The sequence below is a fragment of the Lissotriton helveticus genome, chromosome 2_2 (assembly GCF_964261635.1).
Source record: "Lissotriton helveticus chromosome 2_2, aLisHel1.1, whole genome shotgun sequence".
NCBI classification, from domain to species: Eukaryota; Metazoa; Chordata; class Amphibia; order Caudata; family Salamandridae; genus Lissotriton; species Lissotriton helveticus.
Genome location: NC_136060.1, coordinates 30272855 through 30291664, shown reverse-complemented (window position 1 = coordinate 30291664; position 18810 = coordinate 30272855). Strand labels below are relative to the sequence as shown.

The 18810-nt window shown below is 46.7% G+C and overlaps 1 protein-coding gene across 2 annotated transcripts in view; it reads left to right on the top strand.

The window, feature by feature from the left end:
- CENPU (centromere protein U) overlaps positions 1-18810 on the top strand; it is a 457607-nt gene that overhangs the window by 110791 nt on the left and 328006 nt on the right. For both annotated transcript variants that reach the window (XM_078678017.1, XM_078678018.1), the window contains one exon: positions 1641-1761. In XM_078678017.1, the coding sequence (XP_078534143.1) occupies positions 1641-1761 (121 nt within the window). The remainder of the gene's footprint in view (positions 1-1640; positions 1762-18810) is intronic.

The window sequence follows — 18810 nt, the reverse complement described above, 5'->3', positions numbered from 1 at the left end:
ACAAAGAGGGAGGTCAGCCATACCAGGGCCTTCTCAACCTATGGCAGCCCATGTGAGAAATTGAGGGATCCGTGGGGACCTGCTCACCCTCAGGAAGTGGGGGGACACCTCTTGTTACCTTTCAGGAGCCCTGAAGAGTGAGGGCAGGACTGTAGTGGATATGTGGCTGGAAAACAATCTGAGAGTGATAGCAAGATTTTTTTAACTCACCTATGCAAGAATGTGGATCTGCTAAAGAGGTACCAGTGGCTACTCCTCCGCTGAAGCAGAGGAGTGTTGCCCCACGGCTTTGAGAGCAGTTAAAAAAGGAAAACGAAAACGATAATAACTAATGGTATTATCGTTTTCGTTTTTCTTCCTGGGGCAGGCATGTGGGCCGGGCTGTCCAGTATAGGGGGCAGGGGCATCCAAGCCCCTGACTGAGCGCCGAAACAGAAAAGGCGGCAGCACCAGGCGGCGTTCAGGTACCTAAGTGTATTTTTATTTTTATTATTCACCCCTCTCATCCCCCCCGCCCCACCACCCATGCTTAGTAGTGGCCACTACTGAGAGGAACCAAAGGATTGTACATCTGGAGACCTCCTTTATGGTTGGAAGGAAGTAATAAACGCTCTGGGAAACTGGCTGTGATGATATTCAGATTGTAAAAAGAAGATGCTTATGACTCTTGAGACATTGCTGGGTGTAAGTCAGGAATTGTCTGGGGCAAGAGCAGAATTAAGCTGTTCGATAACATGAGGATGGCAGCCAATTTATGGTTACTGGGGTTTCCCACTGTCCTCTATTGATGTAGTGTAAAAAGGTGTATTATCAGAACATCTGTCATTACCGGATTGCTCTTATTCCATAGTGGTGAAGAATGCGTAGTTCCTGTTGAAAAGAGGTATTGGAGGCAGTGCACATATCTGTTGGATCCCTTACTGCAAAATACTTCTTCTGTGAATCACTATCTGGGAATTGGTGTAAACATGTCTTAATTTTCTGCGACTTTACATCTGATATCTAAGCTAAGAGAGAACGACTGCCAGAACTAGAGAGGGATTTTTTGGCCCTGTTCATATCGTTTTGGGAGTAGATGTAAGCCCATTTAAAGGTGAACAGTGGCGACCGGCAGTATGTCTTCACCGTGCTTGCGGCCAGCTTGAACAACCTTTGACAGCTTCTTTTTTGCTGAACAGTACACGAATTTGCAGGTGCCTAATGTTTTCTTTAGGGGTTGTTTCTTGATAGGTGTTGAATATTCCATCCCTGTGCTACTCCTTCCCTCTTTGTCCTTGTCCTTCTTGGACTCATTTCTTTCCTCTTGAGTTTACAAAACTGCAAAATTGGAGGTTATCTTGATAAAGTCAGGGAATCTGTTTGAACTTTTGTGTTGGGGGATGTTAATTTGAGGTATCTTGGGGCCCATCAGGGTCTGTAATGCTTTTTATGTATGTTAATAAAGTGTAAAAAATAGGGTTTGAAAAAGGACTAGCAGAGATTTTTTTTAAAGCAGTGGTCCTAATTCTGATCGGTTTTCAAAAAGCAATGTCTAAATTTATTTTCTGTTGTCTTAAGAGTGGAATGTTTTAACCAATGAATAGAAAGACACTAGAGTTGAGGTAACTAACATGTTTCCATCGGTTGCCTCTTGTTTACAGATTATCCTTTGCATAGTACAGCTGTAGAAGTTGAACTGTTTGATAAAGATGTTGCGCCACATCATGCAAAATCAACTCCGCCGCAGCCAGTATCTTCTCCAAAGAAAAAAAGAGATAAAAGGTACCTTACAACTCAGAATATCGCAGGCCAGTTCAAGCTGACCATTAGAGTCAAAGTGTAGCAGTCAGTGACACAGTGCCACTTTATTGCCAAAACATTTGTTGAGGTTAATAATTTGTCTATATGTAATTTTGTTTTTCTTTTACTTGCTCGTCGTTGGCCTCCTTTCTCTTGTTTTTCAGCTATCGGTGTATGTGTGTGAGCAGACATTTCTATTCTTTAGGAACTCCATTTAGCGTCGAATCTCTCATACCTCGAACTACATATTCCAGTACAATTTAGACAATTTCTACAATTATTCTCCCTCAGACAGGGTTCTATATTTAAATGAAGGTGTTTAGCCATGTTGTGAGTGGTAATCCGTTCTCAAAATTCATCCAATTCCTTACTGTCAAGTTGATTGGCAGGTCCATTACCCAGTACCTGAACCTATAAATTGTATTCTGTATTTTCTTCTAATTTAAAATCATGTTTTTCATTTGAAGAAGGATTTTGTTGCCCTCTGATGGAAGAGATTCCTTCTCTGAGACTCTGACAAATCCCTCATTTCCAGGGGTTGACATACTTGCTCATTGGGGCTGGGATATTTTCAGGACTATGCAGGGCTCATGTGATGCTACCTAGCTAGGAGGCTGTGTTGTGCTGAGCTCACGCTCCTTTATTAAAATATTTGCAGGCATAGAGGAGCTGATGCTGAAAGCAGTCCTTGCATTATGGGTAAGATTCACAGAAAACTGAAGAACATAGATGTTTCTACAGCTTGGCAAGACTCTGCCCTCAGACAACAAGCTGCAGACCTCTTGAGCACACAACCAAGAATTCTATTCCCCTGACAATAATGAGCGGGAATGGAAGTGCCCATGGCCCACAAGGTGGACTCTGTTTACATCAAACTGGACAGAAGCATGTGGGCTTGGGTAGAGGCACAACTCTCAAACAGAGAACAGAGCGAGTATTACAGTAAGTGAAAGACAAAAATGATGGACGGGATGCAGAACAAACTAAAGCACTCACCCCCAGTCAACAGATCTAGGTTAAATCCATTGTTATTTCGCTCACTACGCCACCCCAGTTTAGACCCAGTCATATGCAAATCAGTCTTGACCCTGTTTCTCATGATAAAAGTCCAGCCCAAACTGCCAAGCCAGGTCCTCCCTGAACCAGAAACAAGCATCCTAGGGCCGGTTTCGGGGTTTCTCCCCTTATGTGCCAGGCTAGCTTGATTCCAGTGGCACAGTGAGCCCCGGACCCTCATCTGGGCATACCCGGTGCACTTAGGGCGAGAAAGCCAAAGAGACCCAAATGATGGCCAGAATGCAGAACAAATCAACAAATATTATAGAAAGTGGCCTTCATTTATTGGAGGGAAGGGTGCAGACACTCACTCAAGACATTAAAACTGCTTAGAGACGTGAAGGTCCAAAGGGAAGAGCTTGCAAGACTAATGTTCGTTTAGGCTTAATCAGGCCCCATTGAGCCATTTGCGGAGAGGCTGATATGAGATCTACTCCATGGTGCTTTGTAGTCAGATGTTTTCTTAATTCAAGGAGTACACAGACCATTGGATGCCAAACCGAAAGTCATAAGGTGAGGGTCTGCTCTGACTTTACAATTACAGTTATATGTGCTTGCCGATCCTTTGGACCTGTTAAGGAGATGCAACCTGCTAAAAACATTACAAGCATTAGATTAAGTTAATTGTTCAATACAGAAGTACCGGTTGATGTGCAGGAATTTTCACGTGTCTGTGATGCAACATAGGGCCAGTGATGACAGGAGGAGAAACTGCCTTTCAGCCCTGCAAACTGGAGTAGGCTGAGATTGAAGGACTCGACATCCAGTGGGGTAGAGTGGCCTATGATAAGCAGCACCTTAACACAATGTGCATATGGGGTGGTTGCATAGCCCTTTGACTCTTTCACTGCGAAATGTGTAACTACTGCGCTTCGCAAAGAGAGTGGAGCTCATCCCTGGTGGCCCTGAACGTTTACTTGCCTCCCCACCAACTGACAGACTCTATTCATCCACTGTAGACTGCATGGTATTTTCCTGGACTGTTGTTTGGGGCTACTATAATATACTTGCAGATATGTATGCTAGATATGGATTTTTCGGTGCTTCATGAATTCCTATGTGATGTCTATTGCTGCTCCCAGCAGGACCTTTTTTGTGCTGATTGTGATGTGAACTATGTTGATGTGTTTTGCATCTGTTAATAACCTTGGCTGGTTGTATTATTTAGATAAACTGTTACCGGGCAATTGGGTACCATTATTATGAGGGATTGTATTGGATACGCCTTGACTTCCGAGGCCTTGAACTTGCTCCCTTGTCTGTTTACTGGGCTAAACTCTGGTTTATCCCTAAGGGTAGTAGGGAATTTTGGGTGGGGGCTGGCGATGGCAATTGGTCTTCTAAAGGGGAAAATAAGTGTCCTCCTATGCTGGTGCTACACAGGGCTATGGTGTGGAACACAACCAGTTGACTAGATTACATCCTGGGGATTCTGGGATTAAATAGGGGTGGCTACATGTCACTGACGATTGGGGTTGTTCTGTGTGGGTGGAGGAAAGGACTGTGGAACGAAGATTGCTTTGGCTCACTAAATGTTTTACAGTCTCAGATAAATGTCGCAGGTGCATTGTTTCTCATGGGAGTTGTGTGTGTTGAACAAAATCAATGCTACTATTTGGACTTTTCCTAAGAGAGGTAGGTTGGAAACCTTCAGCGGTCTAACTGTTGAGCAAGTAGCACCTGTATTGCTTAAGAAAGATACTGAATGGCCATTTACCTCTCCTTCCACAAAAGGGCAATTCTGATTTACCTTTAAGACTGCAAAAAGCCATGCAACTCTCCTCCTCCTCAGTCAGCATCATTGTGCTGAACTCGATCCTGTAGGAAGTCCTAGTGTACTTGCAAATTGTGAAAAAATCATCATTAATCACTGAAGGTTATTTTGCTGAAGTTGGTAAGTTTTAAAAGCCCTGCATATTGTGCTGCATGGGATGTTTCAGAAATAGGGCTGAAGGCATATTCACATTGAATTGTCTTCTATTCTGAATGTTCTGCATTCAAGCCGGTGGGGCTGGGGCAGCTTACTGCACCATCCTATTCTGTGACATCTGATTCATATTTTGCCACATTTAGGGAACCAATTGCGAGTCACTTTGAAATCTATTTTGAGCAAACCCACAATTTAGTTTCTATTGGCTAGTCTTCCCACAGATGTGGCATGGGCCATTTCTCATCTATGCATTATTAACATTCTGATGAGACATATTAATAAAGGTAGGGTAGAGGCTTACCTCTGCTTTACCTTTGCACTTGGAACAAACTGTGCACCAACCCTTTTGCATAAACTACAGCACCAGGACCAAAACCTGCTTCAAGCACCTGAAAACCACATTCATCACCCTTCTGGAGAAGCCTTTACTGAGCCTACATTAATTTCTCCTTCATCATTTTCTTCGTAGAATCGCACAATCACTACAATACTTTGCATTGGCCAGAACCACATCCAATGATTTGGCTGGCCAACACATCACACTTTGCTAAATACATGAACTAATCTCCGGGTGCAATCCCATAGAAACAAACCCGAAAAATCTCTAATTCATGGAGTCTTCAACACCGCTATATACTGTACATCTGCATTAATCTCTCATAATATGCATTCATCAGTTCACCTGGATCTTGGATCGGTATTATACTTTTATATGCTGTCCTGCCCAATCTCCTGCACCTGTGTTTCATATGAACCTCATTAAACGGTACCCTCTACAATCAACAGTAAGCAATCTATGCACAATCTTATCTTCTCCCTCTGAGTCCCTCTCATTCCTTTTCATCTCTTTCTTGTCTTCATTTTTATCATCTTTTGCATTCTTTTTCTCTCATTGTTCAGCAATTGCTAGGAAAGCATCTATAGTTTCTAACCCTTCCTACCTCTATGCTTTCTTCCCTAAACACAATCTCACATCCATTCAATGGTTGACTGCCTGTGCTTTTAGCATTTTCTTATGTGTTCTCTCATGTGCCTCATAGTCCTCATGAGGATTGTGTTGTATTGTATGGTATGGTTGTGTAACCTTACTGTGTAAAACTCTTGCAAAACTGTCTTTGAGCCAGTCAGGCTTGTTTGTAAAACCCTCTAGCTCAACCCTGGATAGCTGTGGCTTCGAGCAGCTAGGCTTAGAAGAAAGTAAGAAATCCAACATCAATTTACAAAAAAATTGAATATATTTTTTGTGGATTTTTCGATACCAAGGTGAGCAAAATCCACTGCAGGATTCTGGAGATACAGATTTTTAAAATAAACGTAATCTCAGTTCTTTTAGTCACAACCGCAAGCAAGCATTGTAACTGTAAAGTTTAAAAACTTCTGTAAAGTTTGAAAGAGTTGCGTTCAGCTACTCCCTCCCAACTAGGGTGACCAAATCCAACAGGGAGAAGGTCATGGGGGTACTAATGAATATTTGGACAGTTACCTGGTCACCAACGCATTTTCCAGTTCTGAACTTTACATCACAACCACCTTAGACTTTAACATAGTTGCCCTGATGCTGGAGATGCAAGAGATGGAGGATGTTATGGGGTACTGTGCGGTCGACAGGGGTGTCCTTGCGGTACCTCCTCAGTCTACAGGTCACGTAGGGCGACTTTGGCCATAGAGGTCTCGATCCCTCGAAGTCCTCTTTTAGCCATTATAAAGCTAGCTACTGCTGGCTTATCAGTCTCCGTTCACAGCAGGTCCACTGGTGTTCTTTGGTGGAGGCTGGTGTCCCTCTTGGGCGACCAGTATTGTCTCAGACGACATTCCTTGGTCAGTCACACTCTGGTGCAACTTTTGGCTGTCGAGGATCGGTCTCTTGGGGCACTACGCAGGATTCTCTAGTAGTGGCTACTGACTTGCCGACTCAGGCTAGCTCAGCTTTGATGGCCCAGGTGCTGGTTCCAGGGGGTCAGCCAACTGACTCTTTGAGCCACTTCTTCTGTCTGGGGCTTAGGAGCAACTTTTCATCAAGCCAGGAGCCAAAGGCGACAGTGCAGCCTCTCTTTGCCAGGTCCAGGGTTCAGCAGATGAGTTCTTTTCAATCCTTTCTTCAGTTTTGTAGTGGTCTGCGGTTCAGGGTGCCAGGGGTGCCCCAGAAAGTGCCATGGAGGGATGATGATGTCACTAGCCAAGAATCCCTCCCTGTCCTGTGATTGCTTCCCGCTCTGTGTGGCATCTAGTAATCCCAGAATGCGCTATTCTGCCCACTATAAAGATGTTTTTAGGTCTCGCCTGTCAATGCGCATGCGCATTGAGCAGAGCGAGACTATGGGGGCTTAAACAAAGCTTACCTACACTGGCGATTCACTGGCGATTTGATGAAGTGCATGTGCACTTTTAACTCAATGCGCAAGCGCAATTAGTTAAAATGCGCGTGCACAGCATCAAATCGTCAGCTTAGTGCCGCCAGCAGCTCTTCCCGCTCCGCCCCCTGCTGCATCAAAGGCTTGGCGCTGTGCCTCAGCCCAGCCATTCTCCTCCCCTAATTACCCCCTGCGGCATCAAAGGCTTTTTCACGGCCGGCCGGCCGTGCTTTCAGTTCACGGCCGGCCGGCCGTGTCTCCTTTTCTCTTTTTTTTTTTTCATTAATTGAATGTCTTCCAGCAAGCTCTCCTCATCCGTAGCTTTAGGTGTGATGACAGCATTTCCTTATAAGATTACTGCTCTCTTGGGAATATATGAGGGCAGGAAGCCTTCTGAATTCGGCTGATCATTATCAGAGAGTGTTTTGGTGAAAATACGGGACTTTTCTTATGCGTGCTGCTACAAAAAGAGCTCAGCTCTCCTTAGCTACGGGAAAGCTGTTTGGCTTACTTCTGCTCGCTCAGCCAGCAATTGTGCCATGTGGTGTGTTTTTAGCTTTACTAGCTCATTGGTGTGTACTGGCTTGCCACTTTGCTGGAATAAAGTACCGGCCATAACGCTGAATACGACTTTCTTTTAATTAGTTCACCAGTTTGCTGCCAAGTGAATTTGAGAGTAATAGTGGCAATCATGTTTGAAACTGCATAACGTGAGCGGAATAAGCTTGCAAGCCGCAATCACCCCACATCCACCACATCCACCACCACCTCCACATCCACCACCACCGCATCCACCACCACATCCACCACCACATCCACCCTCACTCACCCTCAACCCCTCACCCACCCTCACTCTCACTCACCCTCACTCACCCTCAACCCCTCACCCTCACTCACCCTCACCCTCACCCTCACCCTCACCCTCACTCACCCTCACCCTCACTCACCCTCAACCCCTCACCCTCACTCACCCTCACCCTCACCCACCCTCAACCCCTCACCCTCACTCACCCTCACTCACCCTCAAACCCTCACCCTCACTCACCCTCAACCCCTCACCCACCCTCACCCTCACTCACCCTCACTCACCCTCACTCACCCTCACTCACCCTCACCCACCCTCACTCACCCTCACTCACCCTCACTCACCCTCACTCACCCTCACTCACCCTCACTCACCCTCACCCTCACTCACCCTCACTCACCCTCACTCACCCTCACTCACCCTCACCCTCACTCACCCTCACCCTCACTCACCCTCACCCTCACTCACCCTCACCCTCACTCACCCTCAACCCCTCACCCTCACTCACCCTCACTCACCCTCAACCCCTCACCCTCACTCACCCTCACCCACCCTCACCCTCACCCTCACTCACCCTCAACCCCTCACCCTCACTCACCCTCAACCCCTCACCCTCACTCACCCTCAACCCCTCACCCTCAACCCCTCACTCACTCTCAACCCCTCAATCACCCTCACTCTCACTCACCCTCAACCCCTCACCCTCACCCTCACTCACCCTCACCCTCACTCACCCTCAACCCCTCACCCTCACTCACCCTCACCCTCACTCACCCTCAACCCCTCACCCTCACTCACCCTCACCCTCACCCTCACTCACCCTCAACCCCTCACTCACCCTCAACCCCTCACCCACCCTCAACCCCTCACCCCCTCACCCTCACCCTCACTCACCCTCAACCCCTCACCCTCACTCACCCTCAACCCCTCACCCTCACCCTCACTCACCCTCACCCTCACTCACCCTCAACCCCTCACCCTCACTCACCCTCACCCTCACTCACCCTCACCCTCACTCACCCTCACCCTCACCCTCACTCACCCTCACCCTCACTCACCCTCACTCACCCTCACTCACCCTCACCCTCACTCACCCTCACTCACCCTCAACCCCTCACCCTCACTCACCCTCACCCACCCTCACCCTCACTCACCCTCAACCCCTCACCCTCAACCCCTCACCCTCACCCACCCTCAACCCCTCACCCTCAACCCCTCACTCACCCTCACTCACCCTCACTCACCCTCAACCCCTCACCCACACCCTCACTCACCCTCACCCTCACTCACCCTCAACCCCTCACCCACCCTCACCCTCACCCTCACCCTCACTCACCCTCACTCACCCTCAACCCCTCACCCTCACCCTCACTCACAACCCCTCACCCTCACTCACCCTCACCCTCACTCACCCTCACTCACCCTCACTCACCCTCACCCACCCTCACTCACCCTCAACCCCTCACCCTCACTCACCCTCAACCCGTCACCCTCACTCACCCTCAACCCCTCACCCTCACTCACCCTCAACCCCTCACCCTCACTCACCCTCAACCCCTCACCCTCAACCCCTCACCCTCACCCTCACTCACCCTCACAACACATTGTGTTACAATAGGTGTCACATTTGCGAAAGATAAAACTATTGGCATTGTAAATAACAAAGCTATTAATTTCGCTATTTTCAAAACAAGCACATAAATAAAAAATGTGTCCTTTACAATACCAATAGCTCAAACTTTCCTAATGCGAGACCTATTGCATTGCTGTGCTTCTCTCCCCTGCTGCACTCTCCTGCTCTCTAGAGATGTGGCCTAACGACCAAAGCTGCCATCTAAGTCACGTAAATACAAAACATGTTGCATTCCAAATGCTATAGGTGTCACATTCGCGAAAGTTATAACTATTGGCATTGTAAATGACAAAGCCATCAATTTAGCAATTTTAAAAACCAACAAATAAATAAAATATGTCATTTACAAGACCAATAACTCCAACTTTTCTAATGCGAGACCTATTGCATTTGCAATGCTTGTTTCCCTTATTTGGATGCCAGGAGCTTGGTAGCCCACCCTAGAGTTGTGGCTGGGACAGGTTAGGCATAAAAATAGAACTAAAGCCTTCAGTCTTACTTATGTTTGGCTGGTTCCATTTTTTTGCATAGCCTTGTATATATGTTTACAGCACATATATACATATACACGCACCCCCATCAGCCTTGTAAATGTAAATGTGAGTGTGTGTATCTAGCTATCATATATATATAAACTGCCATTTCTCTCTCCTCTGAGAGACAGCCGGCACTCTGGACAGGTAATTATTCATTCTACCCAGCAAAAGAATCCATCAAATGGCACCATTCTTTTCAACATTTCTGGCTTTCGAAGACGCGTTTCGACTGGTTCAGCAGCCTTTCTCAATTTGACTAGTCGCCGTTTTCTAGGCCTGTAAGTATTCTCCTAATTAGTAAAAATGAACAAAATTCTTTAAATGCAGCAGTTAAAACGATTGTTCCTTCTTTTAGAGTTACTTTGTACATTAAACTACAGTACTTAAATAATGCAGCGCAAAGATAGGTCACTCATTATTTTTATAAACGTTTCAGCTTTCAATCACTTTTATTACTTCCATTTCTTACTGTGAGTAATACTTCTCCCGTGCCATGTTATTCCATTTATAATTTGTTGCTGCTTAATACACAAATGTATTGTCCTCACCGCAGGTCAATGCACTTGGTGCCATCTCCAGGTAAATGAAAGGGGGCGTCCTGCAGCTTGTCAGGTCCCCACCAGTATATATACACGCTCACAAACGCTAGACTTTTACATTTGTATATATAAATATATATATGTGTTCGAGGCATGTGAGCTGTAGATCACATGCTTTGCATACTTCTGCCATCTAGTGTTGGGTTCTGATGTTTGCAGTTTGTTTTTCTTTGAAGAAGTCTTTCCAGTCACAAGGTAGGTGCCCCTCTTTTCGGTGATAGTGCGCATGGGCATCGACTCCATAGTTAAATTGTTTTTTCCCGCCATCGGGTTTGGAAGTGTATTGCTGCGCTCTGGTTCAAAACTGTTCTTCGGGTTCCCCTCGGTGCGCAGTCCACACTACCCTAGACGGTATTGTTTTCATACGCGTATCCTCCTCCACATATCGTATTAATCGATATAACTTCTATTTCGATTGGAAAACTCGTGGAAGGCTATTGGGCCTCACCGTGTCGGCCACCTCGCAGTAGATGGAACGGACTGCATTCAAATTCTGTCCTTGGTGCCACGCGAAGTACCCGATCACCGACTCACAAGAACTGTGCAAGTTGTGCTTATCTCTCGAGCACAGCGAACAGAGCTGCGATGCATGCAAATCTCTGTGTTAGAAGAAAACGCTCTGCGATCATCTGGGTCAACGAGGTGAAATGCAGAGCCAAAACATTGAATCCACGTCGGACGTCTTCGGAGAAGGTTCAGAGCAAGACGAGTACGACGTGCAAGGGGCCGAAGAAGAACAGAAAGAACCTGTATCCATTTCAGAATCAGACTCTGACCTGGAAGAACACACGTGCCGCAAGGTCAACGTATCGTGAGTACCGAATACCCCTCGCCCCAAATACCTATTCAGCCCAAGCAAAAGGCCACGGTCGGCACCGAGAAGATGTTTCTATCGCCCGCCTTCCGGCTCGGCACAGAAACATGCACCAGAGCCTTTTGGCTCGGGATCACCTCAACTAAAGTCGGGCACCGAGTCGAAACCTTTGGGCTCGAAACCCAAAACCGCTTTGGGGCCGAAACATTCACACCAAAGCCGGCTTCTGAACTTAAGCCTTTGGCACCGAAAATTCATCCGATCCCGGCACTGAAAATTTCGGATCCGAAACAGAAAGATGTTCCTCTGCTGCAGCAGGACCCCGGTTTCGACGTCCAACCCCAGAAATCGGACCCCAAACAGAAAGAACTCTATATTAATCCTCAGGTAAGACATCTTTCTATCAAAATGCCTCAGAAACGTAAACCAGAGTTAGAGGACACTTATCATATTCCTTTCAAGTGGAAGCATGTTGATACTAACACCTCTGCTCCTCCATCACCTCCTTTCCCACAGTTACATCACTTACTAATTACACTAATTAACTCTCCTCAACAACCTGATAATGAGGATGATGGGAATGGTGGGGAGGATCCTTTACCAGCAGATCCCTGGAAAGACTATAACAGATAATGACCCAGACCTTTACCCTACAAAGCCTTCCCCACCTGACGACAATGTGAGGTACATAGAATTACTATCTAGAGCTGCAGAGTATCATGGGGTACAATTACATTTAAAAAAATCCCTATTTGAAACCCTTAGTAATTCACACAGGTCCACTCACACACTCCCTATGCTCAAAGGCATGATGAGACATGCAGACGATATATTCAAAGACCCGGTTCATGCTCACATTCTCACCCCTAAGATAGAGAAAAAGTACACGTCTGCCCCATCAGATCCAGTTTTTATTAAAGGGCAGTTACCACTGGATTATTTTGTAGTCTATAATGCCCATAAACGGGCCAATTTACAAACTTCAGGGAACGCCACCCCTCCAGACAGAGAGTCCAAACCGATATACGCCTCCGGCAAAAGGGTAGCCGCCCAAGTAGCAATTAACTTCTAGCCAGGTATGACAGGGCACACTGGGATGAGATGGTGCAAGTGCTCCAATTTATACCAGATAAGCATTAGGCTAAAGCACAAGACCTAGTCCAAGAAGGAAAGCTCATGTCTAATTCATCAGTTAGGTGTGCTTTAGATGCTGCTTTCTCTGCAGTTATAAAAATCAGTACTAGCTACAGGTTAGTCACCGCTTTGGGAGTTACTGCTGTATAGTCTATGCAAAGCATGTGATCTACATCTCACATGCCTCGAACAGATAATGTTACTTACCCAGTAAGCATCTGTTCTTGGCATGTAGAGCTGGAGATTCACATGCGCCTCCCCGCCTCCCCCGGGAACCTATACCTGTTGCAGTTTTTCCCCACTTTACATACATATGCATGGACATCTCTATTCTACCTTTACTAACTCCATTCTCACCCTCTGCTGGAAAACAATCTAACAATGGAGTGGATGCCCGTAGGTGACTATCACTGAAAGGAGAAGTCACCTACCTCGTGACTGGAAAGACTTCTTCGAAAAAACAAACAAATTGCAAGCATTCAGACGCTATACTAGATGGCAGGAGTATCTACAGCTCAACATGATATATTATATCCCTGCCACAACTTTCAATTCTGCTTGGCAGAATGACCTGACCTTTGTTCCAAAAATCAGGACATTTACCTAAAATTACGAAAAGTATCGGGCTCTGGGGCAGGGAAATTGGGGACGTCTGGTTACCCTAACCAATGGGGATGTTTTGTTGATAAAACTTTGCATAACGCTCATGCTTGAAGTTGCAATTAAAATGTAACTTCAGCTTATGTAACAGCATTGATGACATTTAACTTTTGCTGCTTTCCTGCGGTGCTGAAAACTTGCTGCTCCAGTTATGGTCTTGAAGGTTGTTTTGTTAATGATCTCACATTGTGTATTGCATGGTAGGAATTGTAGCATAACGAAAATTTTAAAAACGAGAAAAGAATGCGTTATGCCGTGGCCAGGTTTGACCACATCATAGCCCTATTTTTTAAGCTATAAAAAAAGCAGGGGCCGGTGGCAAGCAACATGCTAAGTAGCAGTAACAGGCAACGGAACCAGGGGGGTATAAAAAAAATGAGGGAGGATGTGCAGGAGAAGTGTTAGTGGGGAAGAGGAAATAGTACCTCAGTCATTTTGGGAGCAGTGGACTGGCACTGATTAAGTTGAATTAGTCTGTGCTTAGTTCCTGCCCTACAGAAATAAACGAAAATGACATTCGGCCTACACGGGGGAATAGAGAGACTGCAAAGAAGAGCGGCACAGAAGCCAACAAATGGTAAGCCGTAGGCGGGCTCAAAGCCTTTTATTGTAAGCAATAAGTCTCGCTAGCGAGAGCGGGTGTGCTACTTCACACTCTCCAAGGCTTAATCTCAATAAAAAGCTTGTGTTAATTGGAGAAGATAGCACTATGCCTTGTTAGACATATCCATATTTAGTTGTGCTCAAAGTTTATTTAGTCCCCAAAAAGTGACTCGCTTAGGCTGTCGATGTTATGCCTTTGCTATCACCACTTTAAGTTCTTACTTCAGTTTCCATCTTCTGAGTCCTAATATCACGGTCCTAGTCTGATTTCTTTCTTCCTTCATGCTTTGTCCTCATAGCAATATACTTTGTATCCTCTGTATCCATTCAAATATAATGTTTTTCCCAAAAGCTATCCGAGCCCTAAATGTCTCTTTTGTAAGCATGGCAAAATCTTTTTGATCCATCAAGACGAGATGTGTTTCCTGTAAATAATACACTTCCTTTTCTAACTCTACAATCTTCCTTCCTTATCAAGATCTATAGATGATCCTTCTTATTGGCCAGTTCAGACATTTGTTTGATGCATCTTTATAAGTCACTTCAGGCCTATCCCTTCACTTCTATTTCTTTCCATATTAATATTTTAAAAGTCACATGTACTGTTTAATGTATTTTGTTTTTTTGACCGGGTAAAAAACATAAATTGAAAGGCAACTCTCTTTGTTGACACGCACCTTAAGATTCATCCTCGCTTACTCCTTATTTATTGACTATCTATAACTCGCTTCAATTATTTGCAGATAGCGTAAGTCACTTTTGTGATATGTGGAACACTCTGGACCAACAACCTTTTAGTTCCCCAAAAAGGGACCAATCACTCATAGCCAATTGTTTTTTTATTCCTGTGAATGTCTCCTCATTCTATATCTCACCTGCTTAAAGCCTGTCGTAGGATGCTTGTTCCATCCTCCCGCGAGCTGGTTGATGCCTCTTTCGCAAGAACCAGTAGTACCATTTACTTTCGAATAGTTTTGGTAGCGTATCGACTAGATTTCAGTTGAAAGTGGAGCATAGAAAGTGAACAGCCACATGTATTTAATTGTCCTCTTCATCAACTATCCTGTGACTGGCTGCATCCCTTTTTTCTGCAGAGCTCTCTTGCTCCTTTCAGAATTCATTCCTTTGATGTCTTTTGTTATGCTGTCATTAGTGAAATGCAATCTCCTGGCCCCAATTGCACATCCAGCAGTTTTTGGGAATTGATTATGATGTGCATGATCACCCCAAACTAGTCAAATCTTCTTTAAATGTGTTCTCTAACATTCTTCAGCCTTGGTCGCGTTTTTTTTAGTACATTGATTTTAAACACTGCTTAAATAACTATACCTCAAAGTTATCCAGGTTACTAACTCCTGATTCATTTTGCAGAGTGGAGCGGCTGGCTGGGGGCTGTTTGACATCGCGGGTCCCCAGCGCAGCGGGCGCCATCTTAGTTTGGGCTTCCCTCTGCACCTAACTTCCCTGGTACTCCTCCCTCGTCCCGCCCCTATTTAGGAGCGTGTTTCATCGCTCTGCTGGTGTTTGGCGGACAGCCCGGTGGCAGTGGGCTCGTTCTGCCGACATTTGAGAGCTGAGAGTGAGAGAGAGCCTCTCGTGGCATTTATGGTATCTCGCACCGCTGATTGCGAGCGGTCGCGTTTTTTTTAGTACATTGATTTTAAACACTGCTTAAATAACTATACCTCAAAGTTATCCAGGTTACTAACTCCTGATTCATTTTGCAGAGTGGAGCGGCTGGCTGGGGGCTGTTTGACATCGCGGGTCCCCAGCGCAGCGGGCGCCATCTTAGTTTGGGCTTCCCTCTGCACCTAACTTCCCTGGTACTCCTCCCTCGTCCCGCCCCTATTTAGGAGCGTGTTTCATCGCTCTGCTGGTGTTTGGCGGACAGCCCGGTGGCAGTGGGCTCGTTCTGCCGACATTTGAGAGCTGAGAGTGAGAGAGAGCCTCTCGTGGCATTTATGGTATCTCGCACCGCTGATTGCGAGCGGTCGCGTTTTTTTTAGTACATTGATTTTAAACACTGCTTAAATAACTATACCTCAAAGTTATCCAGGTTACTAACTCCTGATTCATTTTGCAGAGTGGAGCGGCTGGCTGGGGGCTGTTTGACATCGCGGGTCCCCAGCGCAGCGGGCGCCATCTTAGTTTGGGCTTCCCTCTGCACCTAACTTCCCTGGTACTCCTCCCTCGTCCCGCCCCTATTTAAACGGCCATTATGTGTCAGCGCAGCGGACGAGCGCAGCGGGCGCGACGTAGGCGCGCCGGAGTTGCGCCTGAGTTAAGCCCGTCTGCGCCCGTCCGCGGCAGGCCGGGGCATGGGGCACCTCACTCTGTTCCCAGCCCTATTCTTCCCCGCTCATTTATCATTTCCCTTCATGATTGTGCTCTCCCTCTTCCTGACCCCTCAATCAAACACGCTATCTGCGGCTTGCCTGCCCCTAGGACCACATTCCCTGAGATCATTCCTTCATCTTCCCTCCATCCACTTCCGGACTCCTCCGGCAAGTCCTCGCTTCCCATCCCTGGACTAGGACCCAACCCTTCTTTCTCTGTGATGTACCTTAACACCCGGTCTCTGGTCGGCCACCAATCTGATATCTTTTATCTCTTAGGATCGGAACAGCCTGATATCCTATTCCTGACCGAGACCTGGCTCACAGATGACTCCACTCCTGATATCCTAGCGGCTATTCCCCCTGGATATTACATTCTACAAGCCAACCGCCCCTCTGGTAAAGCGGGCGGTGGGGTCGCAGCCATCATTAGGCACCCAATTCGGTGTTCCACGGTGCCTATTATCAGTATTTCCATGGTCGACTGTTTGGCTTTTAGATTGGAGCAACCTGGCTCCTCCCTAGTGTGTGTCCTAGTTTACCGCCCCCCCCAATCCATGCCAAATTTTTCTGTCCAGTTCGGCGAGCTTATCTCGCAGTTGACCATTAACAACACCAATATTTTGGTCCTGGGCGATTTTAACTATTGGCCATCTGATCCTCACGAAACCTCTGATTCCCTCGCCTTTTCTGAGCTTATGCTGGGTTTTAATTGTACCCAGCATATACACACACCCACGCACATCAAAGGTCATATTCTGGACCAGGTATGGACTTCCTCCCTGGACATCTCCACCCCCCTTGTTCTCCCCTGTCTTTGGTCGGATCACCTACTCATCACCTTCTCCCTGACTAAGCCTGCTCCAGTTAGCGCTGCCCGAGAATCCAACTTTCTGGCACGCAACTGGAACAAGGCTGACATTAACAAATTCACCTCCCTCCTGAGCTCATCTGTCCCCCCCATCCTGGAATCCCTTTCCTCTATTGATTCTCAGTCCGACAATCTTGTTCACTGGTTGGTTTCCGCCGCTGACTCGGTGGCACCCTTAAAACCTGTTAAAACGCGGCGAAATCATGACGCCCATAGGTGGTTCACCGAGGAACTTAAGGCACTGAAACTGAGCCTCCGCCAGGCCGAAAGGCGCTGGCGTCGAGATTATTCCTCACAGTCTAAGGCGGCCTTTTCCTCCCAGCTGAGAGAATACAAGTCTGCAATAGCCAGGGCTAAATCTTGTTATTTCTCCAATAAGATCTTGAACTCTATTAATAAGTCCAAAGACATCTTTTCGATTGTTGAGGAATTATCGAACCCGGCGAGAGTCACCATTGCCCCTCTTCCTTCCCAGTTATTGTGTGATTCTTTGAATCAATTTTTCGTGGACAAAATCATTAAAATTAAAACCAGCATTGTCCACGCATCTCCTGTTTCCATCCTTCCCACTCTCCCCCCTTCCCATTGCACCGACACCCTCACCCAGTTCCCACTCATTTCCAGAGATAAATTTCGTTCCCTTCTGTTTAAAGTTTCCTCTGGATCCCCCAGCGACTGTTGCCCCCCGTCGGCCTTACGAGAAGCCTTCACTTTGTGCCCGGACCCCCCTCTAGCTCTTTTAAACAGCTCTTTGACTACGGGGGTGGTCCCAGGTTCTTTTAAACGGGCAGAAGTGGTTGCTATCTTGAAAAAACCCACGGCCGACCAGTCCAACATGAGCAACTACCGCCCAATTTCCCTCCTCCCCTTCCTTAGTAAGGTCCTGGAGTCTCACGTTACCCAGACCCTTACTTCTTTTGTGGAGGACTCCTGTGTTTTGGACCCCCAGCAGGCTGGATTTAGACCAGCACATTCCACAGAAGCAGTCATCCTCTCTGTGATGGACGAACTCCGCAGGGGCGCTGACACCAACACCTGTCAGGCCCTGGTCCTTTTGGATCTGTCGGCCGCCTTTGACACGGTCGACCATGACATCTTGGTCGACCGTGTCGGAGAGGCCGGCATCCAGGGCATTGCCCTGGACTGGGTGCGCTCCTTTCTGACCCACCGCCACCAGGCCGTCAGATTGTCTCAGTTTTCTGCCTCTCAGGTCGAGCTGACCTGCGGTGTCCCTCAGGGCTCCTCCCTATCCCCTCTTCTTTTTAATTTGTATTTGGCCCCATTAATCCGTTCCCTCCACTGTTTTAATGTCTCTGCATTTAATTATGCGGACGACATTCAATTGGTTTTTACCATTGACTCTGGGCCCGAATCTATCTCTACCTTTCAAAATGCCCTTTGTTTCATCAGTGATTGGATGGGTGCAAACCATCTGAAACTTAACCCCGACAAGACCGAGTTGGTGCTTGTCGGGGGACCCTCCAATCCTTGGCATTCTTCCTTCTGGCCGGCCAGCCTGGGCTCTCCGCCTTGTCCGGTCAACTCAGCAAAAAGTCTGGGCGTTGTCATCAGTAACGATCTATCGATGACACCCCAGATTAGTGCTGTAGTCTCCTCTAGTCATTTTCAGCTCAGGAAGATACGTAAGATCTCGCGCCTACTTACCGCCGATGCCCTTATTTTGGCTTTACTCGCGTTAGTCA